General features: G+C 43.3%; 1 protein-coding gene across 3 annotated transcripts; it reads left to right on the top strand.

Annotated features, from left to right (window-relative positions):
* Positions 1-2,602: 2,602 nt before the first annotated feature.
* nfil3-2 (nuclear factor, interleukin 3 regulated, member 2) lies at positions 2,603-12,908 on the top strand. Of its 3 annotated transcripts, none has more exons than XM_080044449.1 (2): positions 2,603-2,888; positions 8,824-12,908. In XM_080044449.1, exon 2 carries the CDS (start codon positions 9,018-9,020, stop codon positions 10,806-10,808), a length of 1,791 nt encoding a protein of 596 aa, XP_079900575.1. In that variant the 5' UTR covers positions 2,603-2,888; positions 8,824-9,017; the 3' UTR covers positions 10,809-12,908. The 3 variants fall into 3 exon arrangements, with proteins under 3 accessions (XP_079900575.1, XP_079900576.1, XP_079900577.1); XM_080044450.1 differs by lacking the exon at positions 2,603-2,888 and adding an exon at positions 3,753-3,907; XM_080044451.1 differs by lacking the exon at positions 2,603-2,888 and adding an exon at positions 3,753-3,912.
* Positions 12,909-18,089: the final 5,181 nt, after the last annotated feature.

The following is an 18,089-nucleotide window of genomic DNA, read 5'->3' as shown; positions in this document are numbered from 1 at the left end:
CTGCAACATGCTGCTGTTACACTACCGCACTCACCATGCATCCATTAAAAAAATAAAAAAATAAAAAACGCAACCCCCTCTTCCCCCACTCTTCTGTCCCCCACCCCCTTTTTTATCCAGTGAAAGGATAAAGCCTGTTGCCAGGCAGGCAGTGCGACAGTTGCCATGGGAACGCTTGCAGACATAGCTGGAAGGGGGTAAAACGTCAGGTAGGGTGGGGATAAGGATGGGGTGCAAAAAGAGAGAGAGTGATGCGTGTGTGTGTGTGTGTGTGTGTGTGTGTGTGTGTGTGTGTGTGTGTGTGTGTGTGTGCGTGCGTGTATGTGTATGTTTTCTACAGGGGGAGGGGGATCTAAGTTCACGGCCAATGCCTCTGCTTCCTCAGTGCTGTTTGTCTCCTCCAGCTCAAGAAGGAAACAAAGAGATGCATAGGAATGGGGATCCATATTTAGCTCCAACTTGAGGCATCGCATTCAGACGGGCTTAACCTTCTGATGACGCAGTGTCACTGGGTGTCCATGTGGACTGACGTTTAACGATAAAAAAAATGGGTGGCTGTAGCATTCTGACAAATCTGGACCTTATTTAATATAGACGTTAAGAGCACGTATAAAACAACAATGACACTATCAAATCCTATAGTTCATCAAAAATAATAAAGACAAACAGTTACAGTAATTGAGTGTATTTATCAAACTACCGCACAAGAACAAATCATTACTGCAGAATCAAAATGGTAAAGTCCTTAGCCGCCGTCAAGGGCGCAAAACAATCCAATTATACTGAATAATCGCTGCAATTAATGCAACCGTATGCACAAATGTTACCGTAATGCGGCGAGGGGAGAAACATGCTCACATCTTGAACAAACAACTCATTTGAACACACACACACACACACACACACACACACACACACAGTCTTAAATCCCTCTATAGATAATGTTCTGTACTGTAATGCACATTTACTGAGACACAGGGCAGACCTTTACCATCCCTGTGTCTGGAGCCGCATGGAGGAAGATGACTATCAGACACGTGGAGCTTCAATGACAATCTGAACTGCACTACTATTTTCTTTTTTACGTTGCAAATAGCTATGTGCAAGCATCCTTAATTGCTGCTCCACTCCCTTCAACTAAATGGGAGCTGCCCCAAAAACATTTGAAACAAGCACTAAACAGATGGCTCTCATCCCCAATACACTCTATGATAAAGTCCCAAGCATGTCATTGTGATAGATAGCCATTCAACTGTTTGAGCGTATTCAGACACCATGCTTCAATTACTACGGGGGACGAACTAGTTTAACTCCCCCGCTCTTCATTTAAGTCCAGGCTTGCTACCCCCGCCAGCATGACACACATTCACGCTTGTGATCGAGATGAATCAAAACACAATCTGTTCTTCAATTGGACGATGTGTTTTCATATCATTGTGGCCAGAAGAGCTGGTTTATGTGATGGCGGGAAGCTTATGTTGCTATCAAACCAAAAATGTCTCACTTGTGTTCATGCACACACAGCAATGGCAACAGTGGCTGTGGTTTCCTCCAGAGTGAAAGTGTCGCAATATTCAGTCTGAGTTGAGAACACTTTGGTGCAGTGGGCGGGGGGCCACAGGGCAGGGGCCAATGAGCTGAAATAAACCCCACTACTATAACACAAATATCTGTAGATGAATAGTTGGATAATTAGGTCAAGGTGTGGGCCCACTCACTTAGTTGGAGCTAATTCCAGTGTTCATCTTACTTAAGGCCAGGTACATTATAATCTATAACAATGCAAGTAAAAACATTTTTCTAGCATTGACTGTTCTGGCATTAACCTGTAGGACATTTAGGGGACAATCAAGCCTGTTAACGCAATAGTTGACCTTGGAAGAAATATACTCACACTCTAGCCAAGAGTGAAATGAGAAGATCAATACCACTCTACAATACGTCTGGTAACCTCAGCAAGCAGCTGGAAACAGGTCAATATAGCTAGCCTAGCTCCATCTGAAGGTAAGACCACCAAATACCAATACCACTATAGCTCACTAATTAGCATGTCATATGATATCTTAGTTGTTAAGATTGGTCAACAACAACAAAAACAACGGGAATGAAAACTGTTTCACGGGCTAACTGCTTCCACCTGCTCGGCTGCCGGCATGAACTCCATGTTTACCATACAAATGTGAGAATCATATTGATCTTCTCTCTTAACGCTCAGATTAGAAAATAAGGAAAGATTTATTTTCAAATGTGGAAATATTGATTTAACTTCAATTTGGTCTGGCAATAGGTGAGACAAAGTCTAATAGGCTACACAAAGCCAGAGGACCACAATCTGCTGATCTTTCCCTATGCTACTTTTTTGTAATCTCTAGTAACCCTAATTATGGGTGCCTTGACTGAGTCTGGCTAGGTCCCTCCCTCTCCAGGTCTTCCTCCTCCCCCTTTGCTCCCCCCCTGAAACTCCCCTCCAGCAACAGGATTCAAAGGCGAGGAAAGAGGGAGGGGGCAGAGCCGAGAGAGAAACATAAAAACGTGACAAGGCACCCAAAGCGTCCTGTTATGCAACAACTGACCTACTAACATACATTTAGAGACTCTGAGAGAGAAGCAGTGAGAGAGACAGAGAGAGAGAGAGAGAAAGAGAGAAACAGAGAGAGAGAGAGGAACTGTAGACAAACATGACATGAGGAGCGCACTGAAAACAAGCAGCACAGTGTTCACACTCTCGCATATACCTGCACTAATCGGAGAGCTGGTGTTTTGAAAGTGACGGACAGTGTGTGTGACAGAGAGACCTATTGCCAATGCGCAATACAAAGCGGATTGTTGGAGAGGAACAGGACTATCTGTAGCCTTTTCTGGATTCCACCAATTTTACACAAAAAAGGGTAAGTTTGCATTACTGGTAATAAGTGCAGCATAACAATAACAATTATGTTTAATGTTGGATATGATAGGCTACACAGGCTCCCCTCAATGCTCTGTTAAAAAAAAAACTGTTTTAAAAATATTTTTTATTTATTTATTTTATTTACAGTGGGTTTTTTTTGGGTGCATTTCTCAATGTCAAGGCGAGGCTATACCCCCCGCCGCCCCATAACACATTGTGAGGGTCTGTGTGTATTTATGGGTGAGGGAGGGGTTCTTGAATTCCTTCAGCAAAAGGTGGGGTGTGTTTGGTGGAAACAAACGCAGGTGAATGTGGTTTAACATATAAAATTGGAGTGGTGCCACAGTTGTAATGAGGCAGGGTCAACGCATCCATGCTGTTGTGTTAGGGTGCACAACCCAGTCACATATTCATGGTTTGTTGTGCTTTCATGGGGCCAGTTAAATCTGATAACATAAATAAATTGATTTAAAATAATTGTTATTATTTGTATATTGCTTTAGCCTAACTGTTAGGCTACTTGTATTTGCTGATTTTATTTTTGTTTGTGGTTGTCATAATAATAATAATTAGTAGTATTATTAGTATTATATTATAATTATTAGATAGAGAATATCCCATATCCTTTTTTGCAGAGGCGTATTAATACTATTTTGGGTTAGTAGGTTAGTCCATGCAGACAACTGGGGGAAAAAAAATCCCATGCAGGCTCGGGAGACACGCTTTTCTCTGTCACGTGTAGCAGACTCTTTTGTAAAGGTTAACGCGGCGGTGCAGCCCTCTGGGGTTAACCCAATAGTAGACTGGCAGGCTGAAAGGAGCGCAACACAATCCAGAGCGCACCGTCTGCCGTGATCACTGGTCCTGTGTGGTGGATACATGTGGACATTCCGCTGTTACTTCTTCTGTTGGCTTTGTTCACTATACCTGGGCACGGACGGACGGTCGGAAACCAAAAATAGACCACGATGAAGAATGTTGAAGTTGACGGGCTTTTCTGAGAGCAGCCGCTGCCAGGTGAGGTGTGGATCAGAACATCTGGATCAAATGTGGGTCAGATGCGTCACTATGTGCCCGAGTTGCTCAGCTGACAGCTGTAGTGGAGACGTGAACATTTCTGATAAAACGGGAAATGAAAATGTGTAAATTGTTAGTGGGGACGCGTCTATTTTTGGATTAATTGCATAGCATAGATGGATTCAAGCAAGTCACCTCGTATGCCTGAGGATCATTTTGAATATGCATGAAGGCGATGTGTCAGACAGTGCAACAAAGGAGGCATGCGGGGTTACATATGGCTCACAATCAGTCGCTATGTGAATGTTAGGATTTATTGCTTTACGCTTGACATATCGGAAGTCGAAATGAAACAATACAACGTGTCCTATTAATGGACTTGTGCGGCTATGAACAACTCCGTTTGGCTGCATTCCAGCAGTGGTTTAGTAATAGTCTAAAATGCTGTAATAACTTGTAGGCACATAGATGTTACATATGAATAATTGTATTAGATATTTTAAGTTAGGTTTTTAAAACAGAAAATCCATCTTGGCTTGATCTTCCACGCCGGCTTTGTGTTTTTTACTCAGCACGTGGGCATGGTCGTCCCCCTCCGGCTCCATCTCTTACATTTCCTCTGCGTTAAGGCACACATGTACAATTCACAAATAATGGCACTTTGACCCAGCGATTCTATAGATGTAATAGAAAGATTTCAGATGTAGCCTAGTGATAGTGTCAAGGACAGACAGTCACTCTCCGCGTGGACTGAAGCCTGAGCGAAAGCATTTTACGCATCGTAAGTTGTGCTCGCGCCGCATCTGTGCCTACATGAGGTGTAGGAAACATCCAAGGGGTTATTGCAGGTTGCATAATAAATGAATTAAACAATTGGAATGGATTAAATAACTGGGAAGATTATGCAATCGGCGGAAAGCCATAGTCTGTGGTTCTGCTGCGCTTTGCTGCGGAGCCACCGCTGCCAATTGGTTGGCGCACACACTGGGTCTCTATGCCAGGCAGCTATGAATGTAGGTCACCTTAGTCCCGTGGGAGGGGGGATGAGGCGCACAGCCGCCCGTTGACTTGAAAGGCAGAATCAAAAACCCTACCAAAAATAAATCCTCTCCCCGCCATAACAAAGGAACGAGGCGGGCATGCAGACATGAACGATTGGTACACTGATAACAGCCATTCGCGATATAAATGATCATTTATTAAAACTTTTACTATGAAAAAGTAAAACACCCGTGCGTATTTTCAAGCTTTTTCTAACATATCTGCATCACTGTGAAACAGCTGTGGTTATTAGAGCCTCAGGTGTGGTTACACCCAAAACCAACTTTATTAGATAGAAATCTGGGGAGGTGAGTTCAGCAGAAGCATCCTGTCCCACTTTGTGGCCTCTTGACTTTCGCAGGGTTTCCTGGCTTATAATAGATGATAAAGATGAGGTCCGCGCTTTGTTATTGTGCTGTGGTTTGAAGCCAGCCACAGAGGCGAATTACAGCATTTAGTAGGCCACGGGAGCACATGTGACTGGCGCAACACATGGACTGAGTCACTTGGCTGGCTTTCTCTCTCTCTTTCCTTCTCTCTTTCCCTCTCTCTCTCTCCCTTTTCGAGAGAGCAGTTATATGAAAGTGTGTTCTTGGAACTGGGATTGAGCTTGAAATGGACTCTGCCTTGCTGCTGCTGCACCCCCCCCCCACATAACATTTTTCTTGGGAAGCTAAAGTCAGCGCCCCCCCCCCCACATGGAATTTAAGCAGACCCCACCCATGACCCCCCCCCCCCCCCCCCCCCACAATCCTGCACTTGCCAAACATTGCATTCTTCCCAAGAGGGGGAGGGGGGCAAAGGTTTCATAATTCCCCCTTTTTCTTTTAAGCTACCCCATCCCCCCTTTTTTTAATTTTTGACCTGCTCCCATTTCCTCAAACGCTCCACGGCAACACGTGCAGGGGTTTGAACTCAGTCCACTTTCCAAAGCTCATTGCCACATTTAGACTCTTGCGGTTGCGGGGCCCCTATGGAGCCAGTGCAACTTGGATTCCTTCCCCGTGCTATCATTCCACAAGTGCCACAGGGACCTTGTGATGACACGTGAAGCCTGTGTGATAAATTGGAAAAGCGTAATCTAGGTCAAGGCAATGTGTGCAGAGGGGTGGGGCCCCGCAGTAGCCTACACTATAGCTTTGTTTGTTTTGAGCTGGGAAAAGGATGCATGCAAATAAAATGGCCGGCTGGCTGGCACTTGAACTTGCTTTTGGTGGCAGGGAACTTATCCGGCACGGCTCTGTCACTGAAACTGTAAATGTGGTTGTTGTTGTGAATGAAATGGATCGCACAGTTTAGCTGTGAAGGAGAGTCACAACAACACCCTGTTGGCCTGATTCAAGCTCATTCACACTGTTGCATATCGGGTGCTAGAGGGAGAGACAGGCGAACACAGAGCCCCCACTGGGACTTAATTACACACCATTCAGTTCATTCATGTGTTTTGCTCATCCTGACTGTAGGAGAGATGTGCGACATACGCACTCGATGACGTCAATCACCCTCCTTTTGTTATAGAACCTTGTTTCCTCAACATCTGCTTTCCGGTCATGTCAAGCCACTGGTTTAGAGGAAAGGAGAGAAGGTCCAATATGATTAGCTGCTCCTTCTGTTTTGTTTCTATGGGTTCCTTTTATAGATGCAATACCAACATTGTCACAATTGCTCCCAGTTACCCCCCCCCCCCCCCCTCCCCGCCCCTTGCCTGGCTGTAGTGTAATCTCATCTCAATCCCTTGCTTTGCTTTAACTATCCATCATTGATTTCCTTTCATTTCTTTTGTCTCCGCTGCCCTTGATCTCACCGTCCATCTATATTTAGACAATGATTTTCTACGCTTCATTCTTCTGTTTTGTCTTCCCAATCTCTTTCTTTTTTTCTCATCTCTCCCTCGTCACTCGCCGCTTCACCTCTCCACCGCATGGCTGACCTATATTCTGATGGCGGAAGCTAGACCTGTGTTTACAGAGTGCGGTCGGTGCCTTGTTTTCTGGGTCAGTGGGACATGCTGAGAATAAAAAAGTCACTCCACTCATTCCTTCTCTCTCATGTCCAACTGTCAAAGGCTCACTAGGATACCCTTAAACCAGTCAGACAATAGTGCCTTTACTTTCATACAATTACAGTAGGAATATAATAAAAAATCAGGTGTAGATTTGATTCTTTGGAGAATTTATTTTTGTCCATCGTCTGCATTTTAGAGGTAAAATATAATATTTAGAAATTCCACAAATCTAGAATTAAATCCATGTTAAATCCTGGAGTTGTTACGTAATGGTGTCAGATCATTGGGAAGAGCATGAGTAAAAGCAGTGCAAAACATTGCCAGATTATGAGATTGCAGATTCAGACAGTGTTTAGTTTAACCTAGAAATACAGATGTTAAGTAACATGCATTTTTGGATCTAGTGCGACTATTACAATGAATACGTTTTAATGTAAAACTCAAAAATAAATATGTCATTACATTTTGATATGTTTGACCTTTGATACGTCACTCACGTTTGCCAGTCTGGTTGACTCTAGTTTTGATTGATTTTTTCTACCATTTCTGCAAGTACGAGTGACTCAGCTGCCCTCTCTTTTTTATAACTAAAAGCAGATAAATTAAATGTTTCCACCAACAAAGATTTTTAGGATTCATCCTCTGGCAACCATCGATATTTCAGTCTGCAGTCTGTTTGTTTTTTCAGTCTGTGTGCAAGGAAGTATTTAAAAAAGATCCCCTCTCTTTTCAATTTATTGCTGTTATGGCCTATAATTACGACATCATTCTGTTTTTTTTTTACTGAAGGCACACCTGTTCATCTCATTACAGAGGGCTCTGTTTGAGCTCTGACGCACTTATCTCCTTGGTTAGGAGACATTCCGACCACCCTGGTGTTTCACCCAAATGCTAACAGGCCATGTTATTCCTGCCCATGTCCTACCTCCTTTCTTTCCAGGGGCCTTTGACCTATATTTATAAATGCCCCACCTCTTAGCTTCCCCCACACTTCCAAATCTCTCTCGCTCTAGTTACCGCTTCTTTATCCTTGACCTGCGGTGGCTGCTGCCTTTGTTGACGTTATCTGCTCACTCTGCATCAATGATTTGACATTGAGTTGTTTTGGCCAAGAATGTTGCCACATTCCTCTACGGATGAATGCATAAGGGGGGGTTAGTGGTTCAGCAGTGTTTGCAGATTGGGTTTCTGATTTGGAAAAGTGGTGGGCTGTCCCTCACAAATGTTCTAAAACAGATCCTGGCAACCCACCAAACAGCCATCTGACTCACCCATTGCTCTGTCTGGCCCATATACCCATCAGGCAAACCAAAAGGGCAGATCCTTAAACTAGTCTAGTTTTGTGCACTCAGCATGTGTCACTCTGATGCAACTTTGTGGTTTTACAGTATTTCATGTGTACACTTGCCTCCGTTGCCATCTATGTCATCTCTTATTACAATTTTTTTATTTTTGCTTTCAGCTGCCTCAAAAAAAAATGATGCTCAGAAATGTTTTACATGTTTAAATCATGATACAGACGCCTTTATAACTACTGGGATCATCAGTCTTGCAATGAACTCAGAGCAACATCAACACAGCAGGCTATGGGTCAGGGGTCATATTCTGCAGACAGAGCAGATCAATAGCAGGGCCAAAAGGTCAGACATTGAGGTGTAGTGACCATTTATTGGTTACCAGAGGCAACAGTCAGTAAAAGCCAGTCATGCCGAAACAGCAAAGGAAAGCTGTTTGGATGAAGGAATGTGTCTTTGATCGCTATGCGCACTTACAATAATAAAAACAACAAACAAATAATTTGAAGTGCAAAATGGAGCACCAGCAGCCTACTTGAATTAACATTTTTTTTGTCTTGTTTTTATCTCTGCAGCCTTCCATCTTGAAGTCAATCAAGGAAAGAAGAGAGACAGACGAGCCTGACCGAGTGGATAAATGACGGTTTCTAATGCTGAGTTCCAGGTGTTCAATAAACAGATCAAGAACTTTTGGAGAAAATAACTTTCAAAGGTTGTTTTAGACCTTGTTCAGGTCCTTCAGGAGACATTTCAAACTAGCAGCCACTAGATGAAAATGGAAGAGAATAATCTAAACTGCCTTGAGACCTTCAGTGCTTATGAAGAGTCTTCTTCTGTCCAAGGGAGTCCAACTCGCGTAGGGCGCCTCGCCAAGCCCAAATCCAATATGTCCTGCAGGCGAAAGCGTGAATTCATTTCAGATGAGAAAAAGGACGCCTCCTACTGGGAAAAACGTCGCAAAAACAATGAGGCCGCTAAGCGCTCCCGTGAGAAGCGACGTCTTAATGATATGGTTTTGGAGAACCGTGTCATGGCATTGAATGATGAGAATGTGAGGCTGAAGACAGAGCTGCTCCAGCTCAAGCTGCGCTTTGGCCTTATAAGTACTGCCTCCTACATTGAGAAGAGCCAGCAAATTGCTGTGAGTAACACAGGAATTGAAGGCTCACCGTCCTCCTCTTCTACTCAGTACTACTCAAGTGGTTACTCCAGCAGTTCACAGGTGATGATGAACTCTGATTCCTCAGAAACAGAGCAGTCTGGACACAATGAGGGCCACAGGAAGATGGTCAAATACTCCCCACGTGGCTCCCTCTCCGACCTGTCCGACAGTTCATCCAGGGACAGCCCAGAACCAATTCCTTTCGAGATCAAGCAGGAAGGTGACAGGTTGGAGATGGACATCGCCAATGGCAACACCACTCAGATCATGTTCAACATCCACCGTGGTCTGGCCGCTGGGCCCACCCACCACCAGATACAGCAGCATTCTCAGGAGCTGGAGGCTGCGTATCACAGCCAACAGCAGCAGCAGCAGGAGGAGCAGCAGCACCAACTTCACAATCAGGAGCCTGTAACAGCTATCAACACTGTCAGCCAACCTGCCACTCACCAGGCCCCTGCCCAGAGGAGTGTCATTCTCTATGGCTCCAGCAGTGCCACCTATCCTGTGGACACCATGACAAGGCCCCAGGACATGAATCTGCAGGCAGCCCAGAAGCACAGCAGCGGCCAGATGTGTGTCAGTCGACTACCACAGTCCATTACTGACAGCTCCGCAGAGACAATGGCTGAGGTGACAAAGCAGATGGAGAGGAAGACATTAAACTCCCCTTCATATGAGCTCTCAGACAACCGTAACGAGGCTGGAGAGAGACAGCTGTACAGAGTTTGTGAAGCCCAGCAAGAGAATGATTTGTCTGAAGAGTTCCTCCACAAACAAGTTGAGGGGGTCAACCCCTCCCAACTGTACCACCATCTTCAGCAGTCTCATCATTCGTACCTCAGTGCCCAAGACGAGGAGCCACCTGTGCTTACCTACGAGGGCGAGCCTGGACGTGAGGCCTACTACCAAGGCAAGGACACCTCATCCAGCGATGGAGACCCTCGCAGCTCTGACAAAGAGGCTTCCACGGATGATGACGAGTTTGCCACCTCATCCTGCTCAGATATGGCAAGTTACCAAAACCACCATCTTATTGGCCTCCACCAGCCTGCCTCGCCTCTGCCCTCTCCCCATGTCTGCTCTCAGAGCCATGGCCGCGATCCCCAGGGAGAGGTGAAGGGCACGGCATTGCCCCACAAACTCAGACTCAAACACCGGGCCATGAGCACCGGGAGCAGTGTTGGCAACTGCTCAGGCCAGGAATCCCCAACAACCCCTCCCTCTGCCACGTCGCCTCCCTTGCCTCAGCATCCCTATCTGTCACTCATGCCACAGCACAGCATTAACAGAGAGAGCCAGTGTGGCATCTTCAAGCAGACGACAGCAGGGGAAGGGGCCAGGAAGGACAGTGGGAAAAAGGAGACAGGTGGGCGAAGAAACAAGAGGCGAGATTAAGTGACAATTGCTTTTTAGAACTTGTCACAACTTTGACAAAAAAGACATTTCTCCTCTAGGAAGTGAACTACCCTGCCATCATGCCTTTGCCCTATAATCAAATCCCCACCTAAAGCCCATGGGACAGGAAGTTGGGCTTTTCTATTTCCTTACCCCCAATATCACAAAAAAGGCTGGACATCTTGTAGGGCTGTATCATATTTGTATATATTGTATAGATTTGTCATTTCTTACATCCTCTCCATACTTACAGAAGCACTTTTGTTTATGTGATGAGAGGAGGAATGGAACTGCCTACTTTTCTACTTTTGTCATCCAACGATGTCAGCATACATCAACATTTAGATCACTTAAAAACAAGAATGTAGAAAAACTGAAAGAGTACTATAAATTTGGTACATATTCGACGGTAGACAAACATAGTCATGTATGGCTATCTGCCTTAATTAATCAAATGCAAATGTATACTGGGGAGATTCCCTCGACCAAAGAACCACCAACACTACAAATTTGTTCCATACCTCTTCCCTGACCCTACCTCTACCAACTCATATTCTCCCCAATCATCTCCATTATTTCACGAAATATTGCCATCACCTTTATTTTTTAAGCACTTGGTTTGTAAATAATTGTGATATATGAATATATGTAACTATTATAAATATATATTTTACAAAGAAATTTGAATACAAATTCAACGAAAATGCAACAAACCTGCATTGGTAAAAGAGGGTTTTGAAAATGACCATCCTTCTATGGAACATAATTACTGTACAGCCAGGTTGACCGCTGTTGATGCAGGGCCCAATTGAATTAAAACGCCTCTCTTGATTGTTAAGCTTTAGCATTAATCATTTGTTAATGCCCTGTTTACACAGAAATGGCCGTCCAGTTTGGAGCGCCAACAGCACTGAATGGAGAACATGTTTCATGAGGCAAGGGCCTCATTAAAATGTTTGGATTTCTTAACCTTTAACCAGCCTTTAAATATTCGGTGAAATTCACCAGCTGCAGGCTATGAGCCCTTAGTTTATTTGAGCTTTATCAACTATATCTTGTTGTTGTTACCATTCACTGGCCCAATGTATTTATTTCCCTCTTCTCCACACCCATCACTGTAGAAAAGCCCACAGGAACATAGACGGAGAATGTGTACAGACCTTTTAGACACGTACAGCCTTGAGTTTGAACTGTAATGTAGGCATGGGATGCTTGGGGGCATTGCAGGAGCTCACATTAATGTAAACACACACACACACACACACACACACACACTAGTGCACTGAGTTCTGAACAAGTTATTTTGTGTAAAGATTTGAAGTAAACAGCCCTTAATAGCTTCTGTACATTTATTGAAATTAAATGTGGTTTCTTATTTTGACCCGGAATGACCCTTTAGGCTAATTTCATTCCACAGATAAGTTATTGTGAAATAAAAAGTAATGCGAAACTAAAATCCCCTAACCTCCGATTGGTACCAGCCTTAACATTTACCAACAACAATATTGGCTTCAAGTTATGAACAATAGAACACCCCCTGCTTCCCTTGTGCCTCCATTATTCATTCCAGAGGTTATCAATCCCTTTATAACGGTAGTCCTACTACCTTGGCAGTGATGAATTGCCTGCACTGGATCCTTATTTAACAACAGTCTATGTACCATGTTTGGCTTTTTGGTGCTTGTGTATAAATGTAAAGCCCCCCTCCCCCAACCTTGAACAACACTGTAATGTTTATTTAATTGGTTTTATATCTTATTTTTTTCGCAAAGGTGTTGTTCCATTTTCCTCTATACTGTGTCTTTTCTCCTATTGACTGTAATGACATGTATTTGCCTCATTCCTCCTCCCCCTTTTTCAGTGTGTATTAATGAGTAATGTGTGTGCTTTTGCTGATGGTTTTATGAAAAAGATAAAGAGGACAAAAAAATGAAGCAGGCAAAGATAGTGTGGTGTTAAGAAATGGGTGGTGGTTGGTTTGGTTGTTCATTACCATCGCTTCCTTTTGACATGGATTTGTACGTATGTAAAGACGCTAATGTTCATTGTGGAAGATGGGAGCATTTCAAGATCGAAAAAATAAAATAAAAGAATGTTGAACCTACCAACATATCATGAAAAGACCTAGTTTTCTCCGTTATTTCACCAATGTTTGTTTGATCGATCAAAATTGCACCTGTCTGGATGTTGCACACACTTATTACAGAATAATGAAACCGACTTTTACAGCCCACAAAGCAAGAAGAACATTGAACTGAGCAGCCCTTTGCCATCTGTTTTAGACACTTTGGTTTAATGCAGCAGTGACTAGTATCAACACAGCAATCCCAGTCTCTAGGCAGCAAACTGGCAGGCCCTCATCCTAAACTGTTATGATGCTCTATAAACCTTATACCAGAACCAACAGTTAGGTAATACATTGTTCACTGATCACAATGAACCACCAAACAAAAGCACACAAAAAGGAAAATAAGGAATTATAACCATACTTAGTTCTATCTTTATTTTATATTCCTTGAGAGCAGTTAAGCATTTATTGATACTGTATGCCATATTATAACAAGGATATGCCCTTATTGTCTAATGTTAGTGCTTCAGATATATTTGGACTTTTTCAGTTATGTAAGCTGTAGACAGGTGAAGCTTGACAGGCACACCCTGTTTCCATTGTGCAGAGATAGCCTTGTATAGAGCTTACCATTCCCCATGGGCAACGCACTTTTGGCATCGTAGGCTAATCTGCAACAAGAGGAACTTCGCACCGACACACTGTTCCCGGTGGGGCCAGCAAACTCCGTGGCAAGCTCGTCTGATGTAATACTGGCCTACTTGTAATAATGCCCATGGGTTTAATGCATTAAAATACCAACCAATGATTCACTCATGGTAGGCAGAAATACACACGTACATTAACACATTCCTCGGATCGTAGCCACTGCACAAGGGACTCTATTAAAACTATTTGATGCCTCATTAGATTTGACAAACTCCACATGACCTTGAGTCAAGTAATCAAAATGACTTATAAGGAATAACAAATACAAATTTAAAATGAAAAAATCGGAATATTTATAGCGACGGGGCAACACAAACTAAACAGGCTAAATCTGAACTGACTGAGTCGGCTCTGTGTGATGTGCAGGACAAAGCTGGAGCAGAGACAGTCTGAGCCTCTGACTGCTGCTGCCAGCTCAGCTGTCCCGCCAACCTCCTGGCCTAGTCCCACTGCATTCTTTGTTTTGACACAGAAAAGGTTGCTGTGTTATCAGAGTCCAGACACACAGATCTAAAAATTTGGTCCACTCCAGCAGCATATTTTTAGCAAGAGATCACAGCATATATCAGGATATAAAGAAGCTTATTAATATTCAATATCAGGTCATATTGTCACTTTTTCCTTCATCCATTCAATCACTTCAAACGAGAAACATATGTATAAACTGTCATGAACCATTCAAATAAAGGAACCGAACGTGTCTGAAAAGGAACAGGAGGAAGCTAAAGCGTATTTATTCCCAGCCCTTATACAACTGCTTATACTTATCTTATACACATTAAACCTATTTACATATAGGCCTACAACAAATCATTTACATTCATACACTAGTGAAATAATTGCAAAGCCATACAAAAAAGAGAAAAAGAAAAAAAAATCATATACAATATTATTTGTTAATTATATATAGCCCAACACAATATAATCATCCTTTCCAATACAATCAGTAAACCAAATACTCAAAATCACCTATCCTCATACCAATATCCCTTTAAAAAAGTGTATTTTGTACCAATTTTTAGACCTGAATTGTGTTTTTCCTCAGTTTTACTTCCTGTCTCGAATCATTCCACAATGGTGGATGGTGGTTTTCAATGCAAAATAAAAGATACTAATTATAGTCAATTGGCATTTAAGTGCACTGGGATGATTATACAGTGAGCACACATATGTTTGTATGTTCTCTTTTTCTCCCATTCTCTTATAACCAAAACAAGGTCATGTGTATAACATCACAGAGGGCAAAGGGAGGAGTGGTGAAGGTAGAGAAGGCGTGGGGTTTAACCCAGTGCACTAACTTGATCTAAGCCTGCAAACAAAGCACTTCTTTGAGGCTGACGCATCAATACCCTTCACAATGCTCTCAGTCACACACACACACACACACACACACACACACACACACACACACACCAAAAACAACTAAAAAAGGGACACAGACTGCCCTATACAATTCCCATAAAGTCCCCATACAATTCATGCTCTTGGGGAGTCAGTAAACCTGAAACTCCTTACAACTGCCACCATACGTAGCACCCATGGGATTGTACCAAGGTGAAACTCCCTGCCGCATTTTGCTGCGTTCCCTATTTTCTTGATTTGACTTGAACGGCTTCTGCACCGGTGCTTGCATAAACAGGTCAGGAGGAAAGTAGGTCAGTGTTTGCGGGAAGTGAGAGGAAGTGGAAAAGGAGAGAGAGAGAAAGATAAAGAGAGAGAGAGAGGGAGCTGACGGTGGAGGGATCGATGAAGGCTATGGCCCCATCCATGTCACCCTTGTTTGGCCAGAGATGCTCTTGACAAACAGAGCAGAAACAGGGCTCTCGTGTTACCTGGTTCCCCTTCACTGCCTGGGGAAAGTTAAGGTTAGTGGAGCAGGAATGGATGAGGGGAGACAGAGAGAAGGATGAGAGAACAGGGGGGATTCCAAGACCGCTAACATTTGGTTTGTTTCCAAGATGACACACGAGAAGTTAAAGAACACATTTCTATGACAGGTTCCAGGATGCCTGTGAAGCCATGTCAGATTCAGGTAACACGACTGTAGATTTCACCTGCCTGCATACTGCAAAGTACAGCTGTGTATGGGTTGTACAATCTGCAATTACATACTGGTTTGACAGTAACCTGTAAAGTATGCTGATAAGGAGCCAACTCGGCCATTTAACCTTGTTTAAATTATAAAATGCTTTCTTACCTGCACCTCCTATCAATATTCTATTGCTTCTAAGCAAACACACCTGTGCACACAAATGTGTATTGCATGTGCCCATGCAATCAGACAGCATGTGAAGTAATGATTCACACACTTTCACAATACTGCTGTTGACATGACCTACTTATTTTTCACAACCCTGAAGGCACAATTCCCAAAAGTTCATTACCTGACATGAAAACGTCCCATTTACTTAGAGTATTGTCAATTAAATATCATCATCACACCAACTGAACAAAACATAAACGTTTCATTGACAAAAAAAACAAACAAACTGCATTCTTGGGAATATATTCAAGTATTTGAAGCCAGCCAAATGTAAATGTAAAGCATGTTCTGCTTACATGACTCAGTAATCATATCCTTTAATCCTTGTTAAGAAGTAGTTACAGGCAATGTTGTCTGATCAGTGGTAACAACAATATAGTGGTTCAAAAGGAAGGGAAGATCAAATAAAACTTGAAATGCAAGGAAGAAAGAAAAAAGAGAAAGTCAAAAATCTAAAAAACAATAATCTTTTCAAGGTTTTCAAGTGTCCGGTTTCAGTTTAAGATGAAGCCTTATGGTGAAATCCTCCTTTTAGTTTTTAGCAAGGGCAGCGATGGAAATGAGGTGAATGACACATTTAATGTTGCGTGCAGTTGTTAACCCACTTTTGAACTGGTCTGAAGCGGCTGGCCGAGTGAACAGAGCTGGAACAGGGAGTGGCCTTGCCCCGATTTAGCTTTGGGCCTAATGTAGCCCCCTCTTCCCTTCACTCTCTTCATCATGCTTTCTAGGTCACAGTCACGGACTACTTCTTTTGTGCAGTCAATCTGAACAACAAGTTTGTGGCTCATTTTCCATGCATAAGAACAACAACATTCAAAACTCAAAACATGTCATACTGTGTGAGTGTGTCACACCATGTCATGAGAAATGGGAGCAGCCTGAGAATAAAAAACAACCCTAACAAACAACAACCCTAACAAAAACCGGACGCGTTTCACATTAATCCTCAATCTCTGATTCACTTATGTATTGCTCCTTTCATATGGCCTATTCTAAACAGAACATCCATCACTGAAAAAAAAATACAAATGGTGCCTGAATTAGCTCTCATCCCCTACACCTGCAGTGCGGCGGGATTCCCCTCTACTATGTCTACCTTAGCAAAGCAGAATGCAAATGGGCTGGCACAAAGCAGCCACCTGGCCGAGGGCAGTAACTGCAATGCCAGGTTCTGCCAGCTCCTATTAGTGTGTAGGAGAGAATAGTCCACAGGGAGAGACCGAGAGAGAAAGAAACAGAGAAATAGAAAAGACAGGTGTATGAGCATGAGTTTGCAATATCCAGAGTGAAACAGTGCAAGGGGGAGTCGGCAAGGAGGCCGATAATGGATGATGATGATGGGGCCCAGAGGGCAAAGGGAGGGAATGGGAAACATAGCAGGGAGTAAAAAACAAAGAGACGGCTGTGTCATTCGCCCCACAGGCTTCCTTTCCTTCCTGTTAGGCCACAAGGCCACTGACTAACTGCAGCCAGAAGAGAAAAATCTGCTCAGCATACCACCCCACATCAGACAACACCCAAATACACACACACACACACACACACACACACACACACACACATACACAGCAGCCCCATCTGCCCTTCCCTCCCAAACAGTGGGTTAACTCATAGAAGTGATGTAAGAGGTGTGGGCGACACAAATACCACAAATTCTGTTGTTTGTGCATTTGTTACGGCTCTGGTGCATCCCGGCTTCAGCTCCTCCTGCAGAGCCCACCCACACACTCCAGGCAGCCAAGGCCAGTCACTTCCACAGGAGGTGATGTGGTGGAGTGATACAGACAAACAATCTGGAACTCCTCTGTTGATCGAGAGTTTGTGGTGGAGCAGCTGTTTTGCAAGGGGTTCTGCTGTGCAATGTGTATGTATGATAAATGTAAAACACTTATATCTCCAGACCAGATATCAACTATAATTTCAAAGGCCCAGATAAATAATAAAATGGTGAAAAACAACATGTTGGTTGACATGGTTTCTGCAAGATTATGCAACTGCTATCACAATGGGTTATTATGCCGCCTAATATCCAATCATCATCTAGTCAATATGACTTAGGCTACTGACTCAATAGCCTTAGTCACAGCCACAGGCACCCAGTGACAATACAGATAAAAAATAAGTTGTCTTCCAATAGCAGTTCAAGGTTCTGCTTAACCTTGTATTTATTAAAATAGTGGCTTCCAAAATGTATTGCAATTGAACAAGCAAGGCTCTTCTGTAATTCCACCTGAATCTG

This window comes from Ammodytes marinus (genome assembly GCF_949987685.1).
Source record: "Ammodytes marinus genome assembly, chromosome: 16".
In the NCBI taxonomy this organism is placed as follows: Eukaryota; Metazoa; Chordata; class Actinopteri; order Uranoscopiformes; family Ammodytidae; genus Ammodytes; species Ammodytes marinus.
The sequence above is the reverse complement of the archived record's forward strand: the minus strand, read 5'-3'. Positions and strand labels throughout refer to the sequence as shown.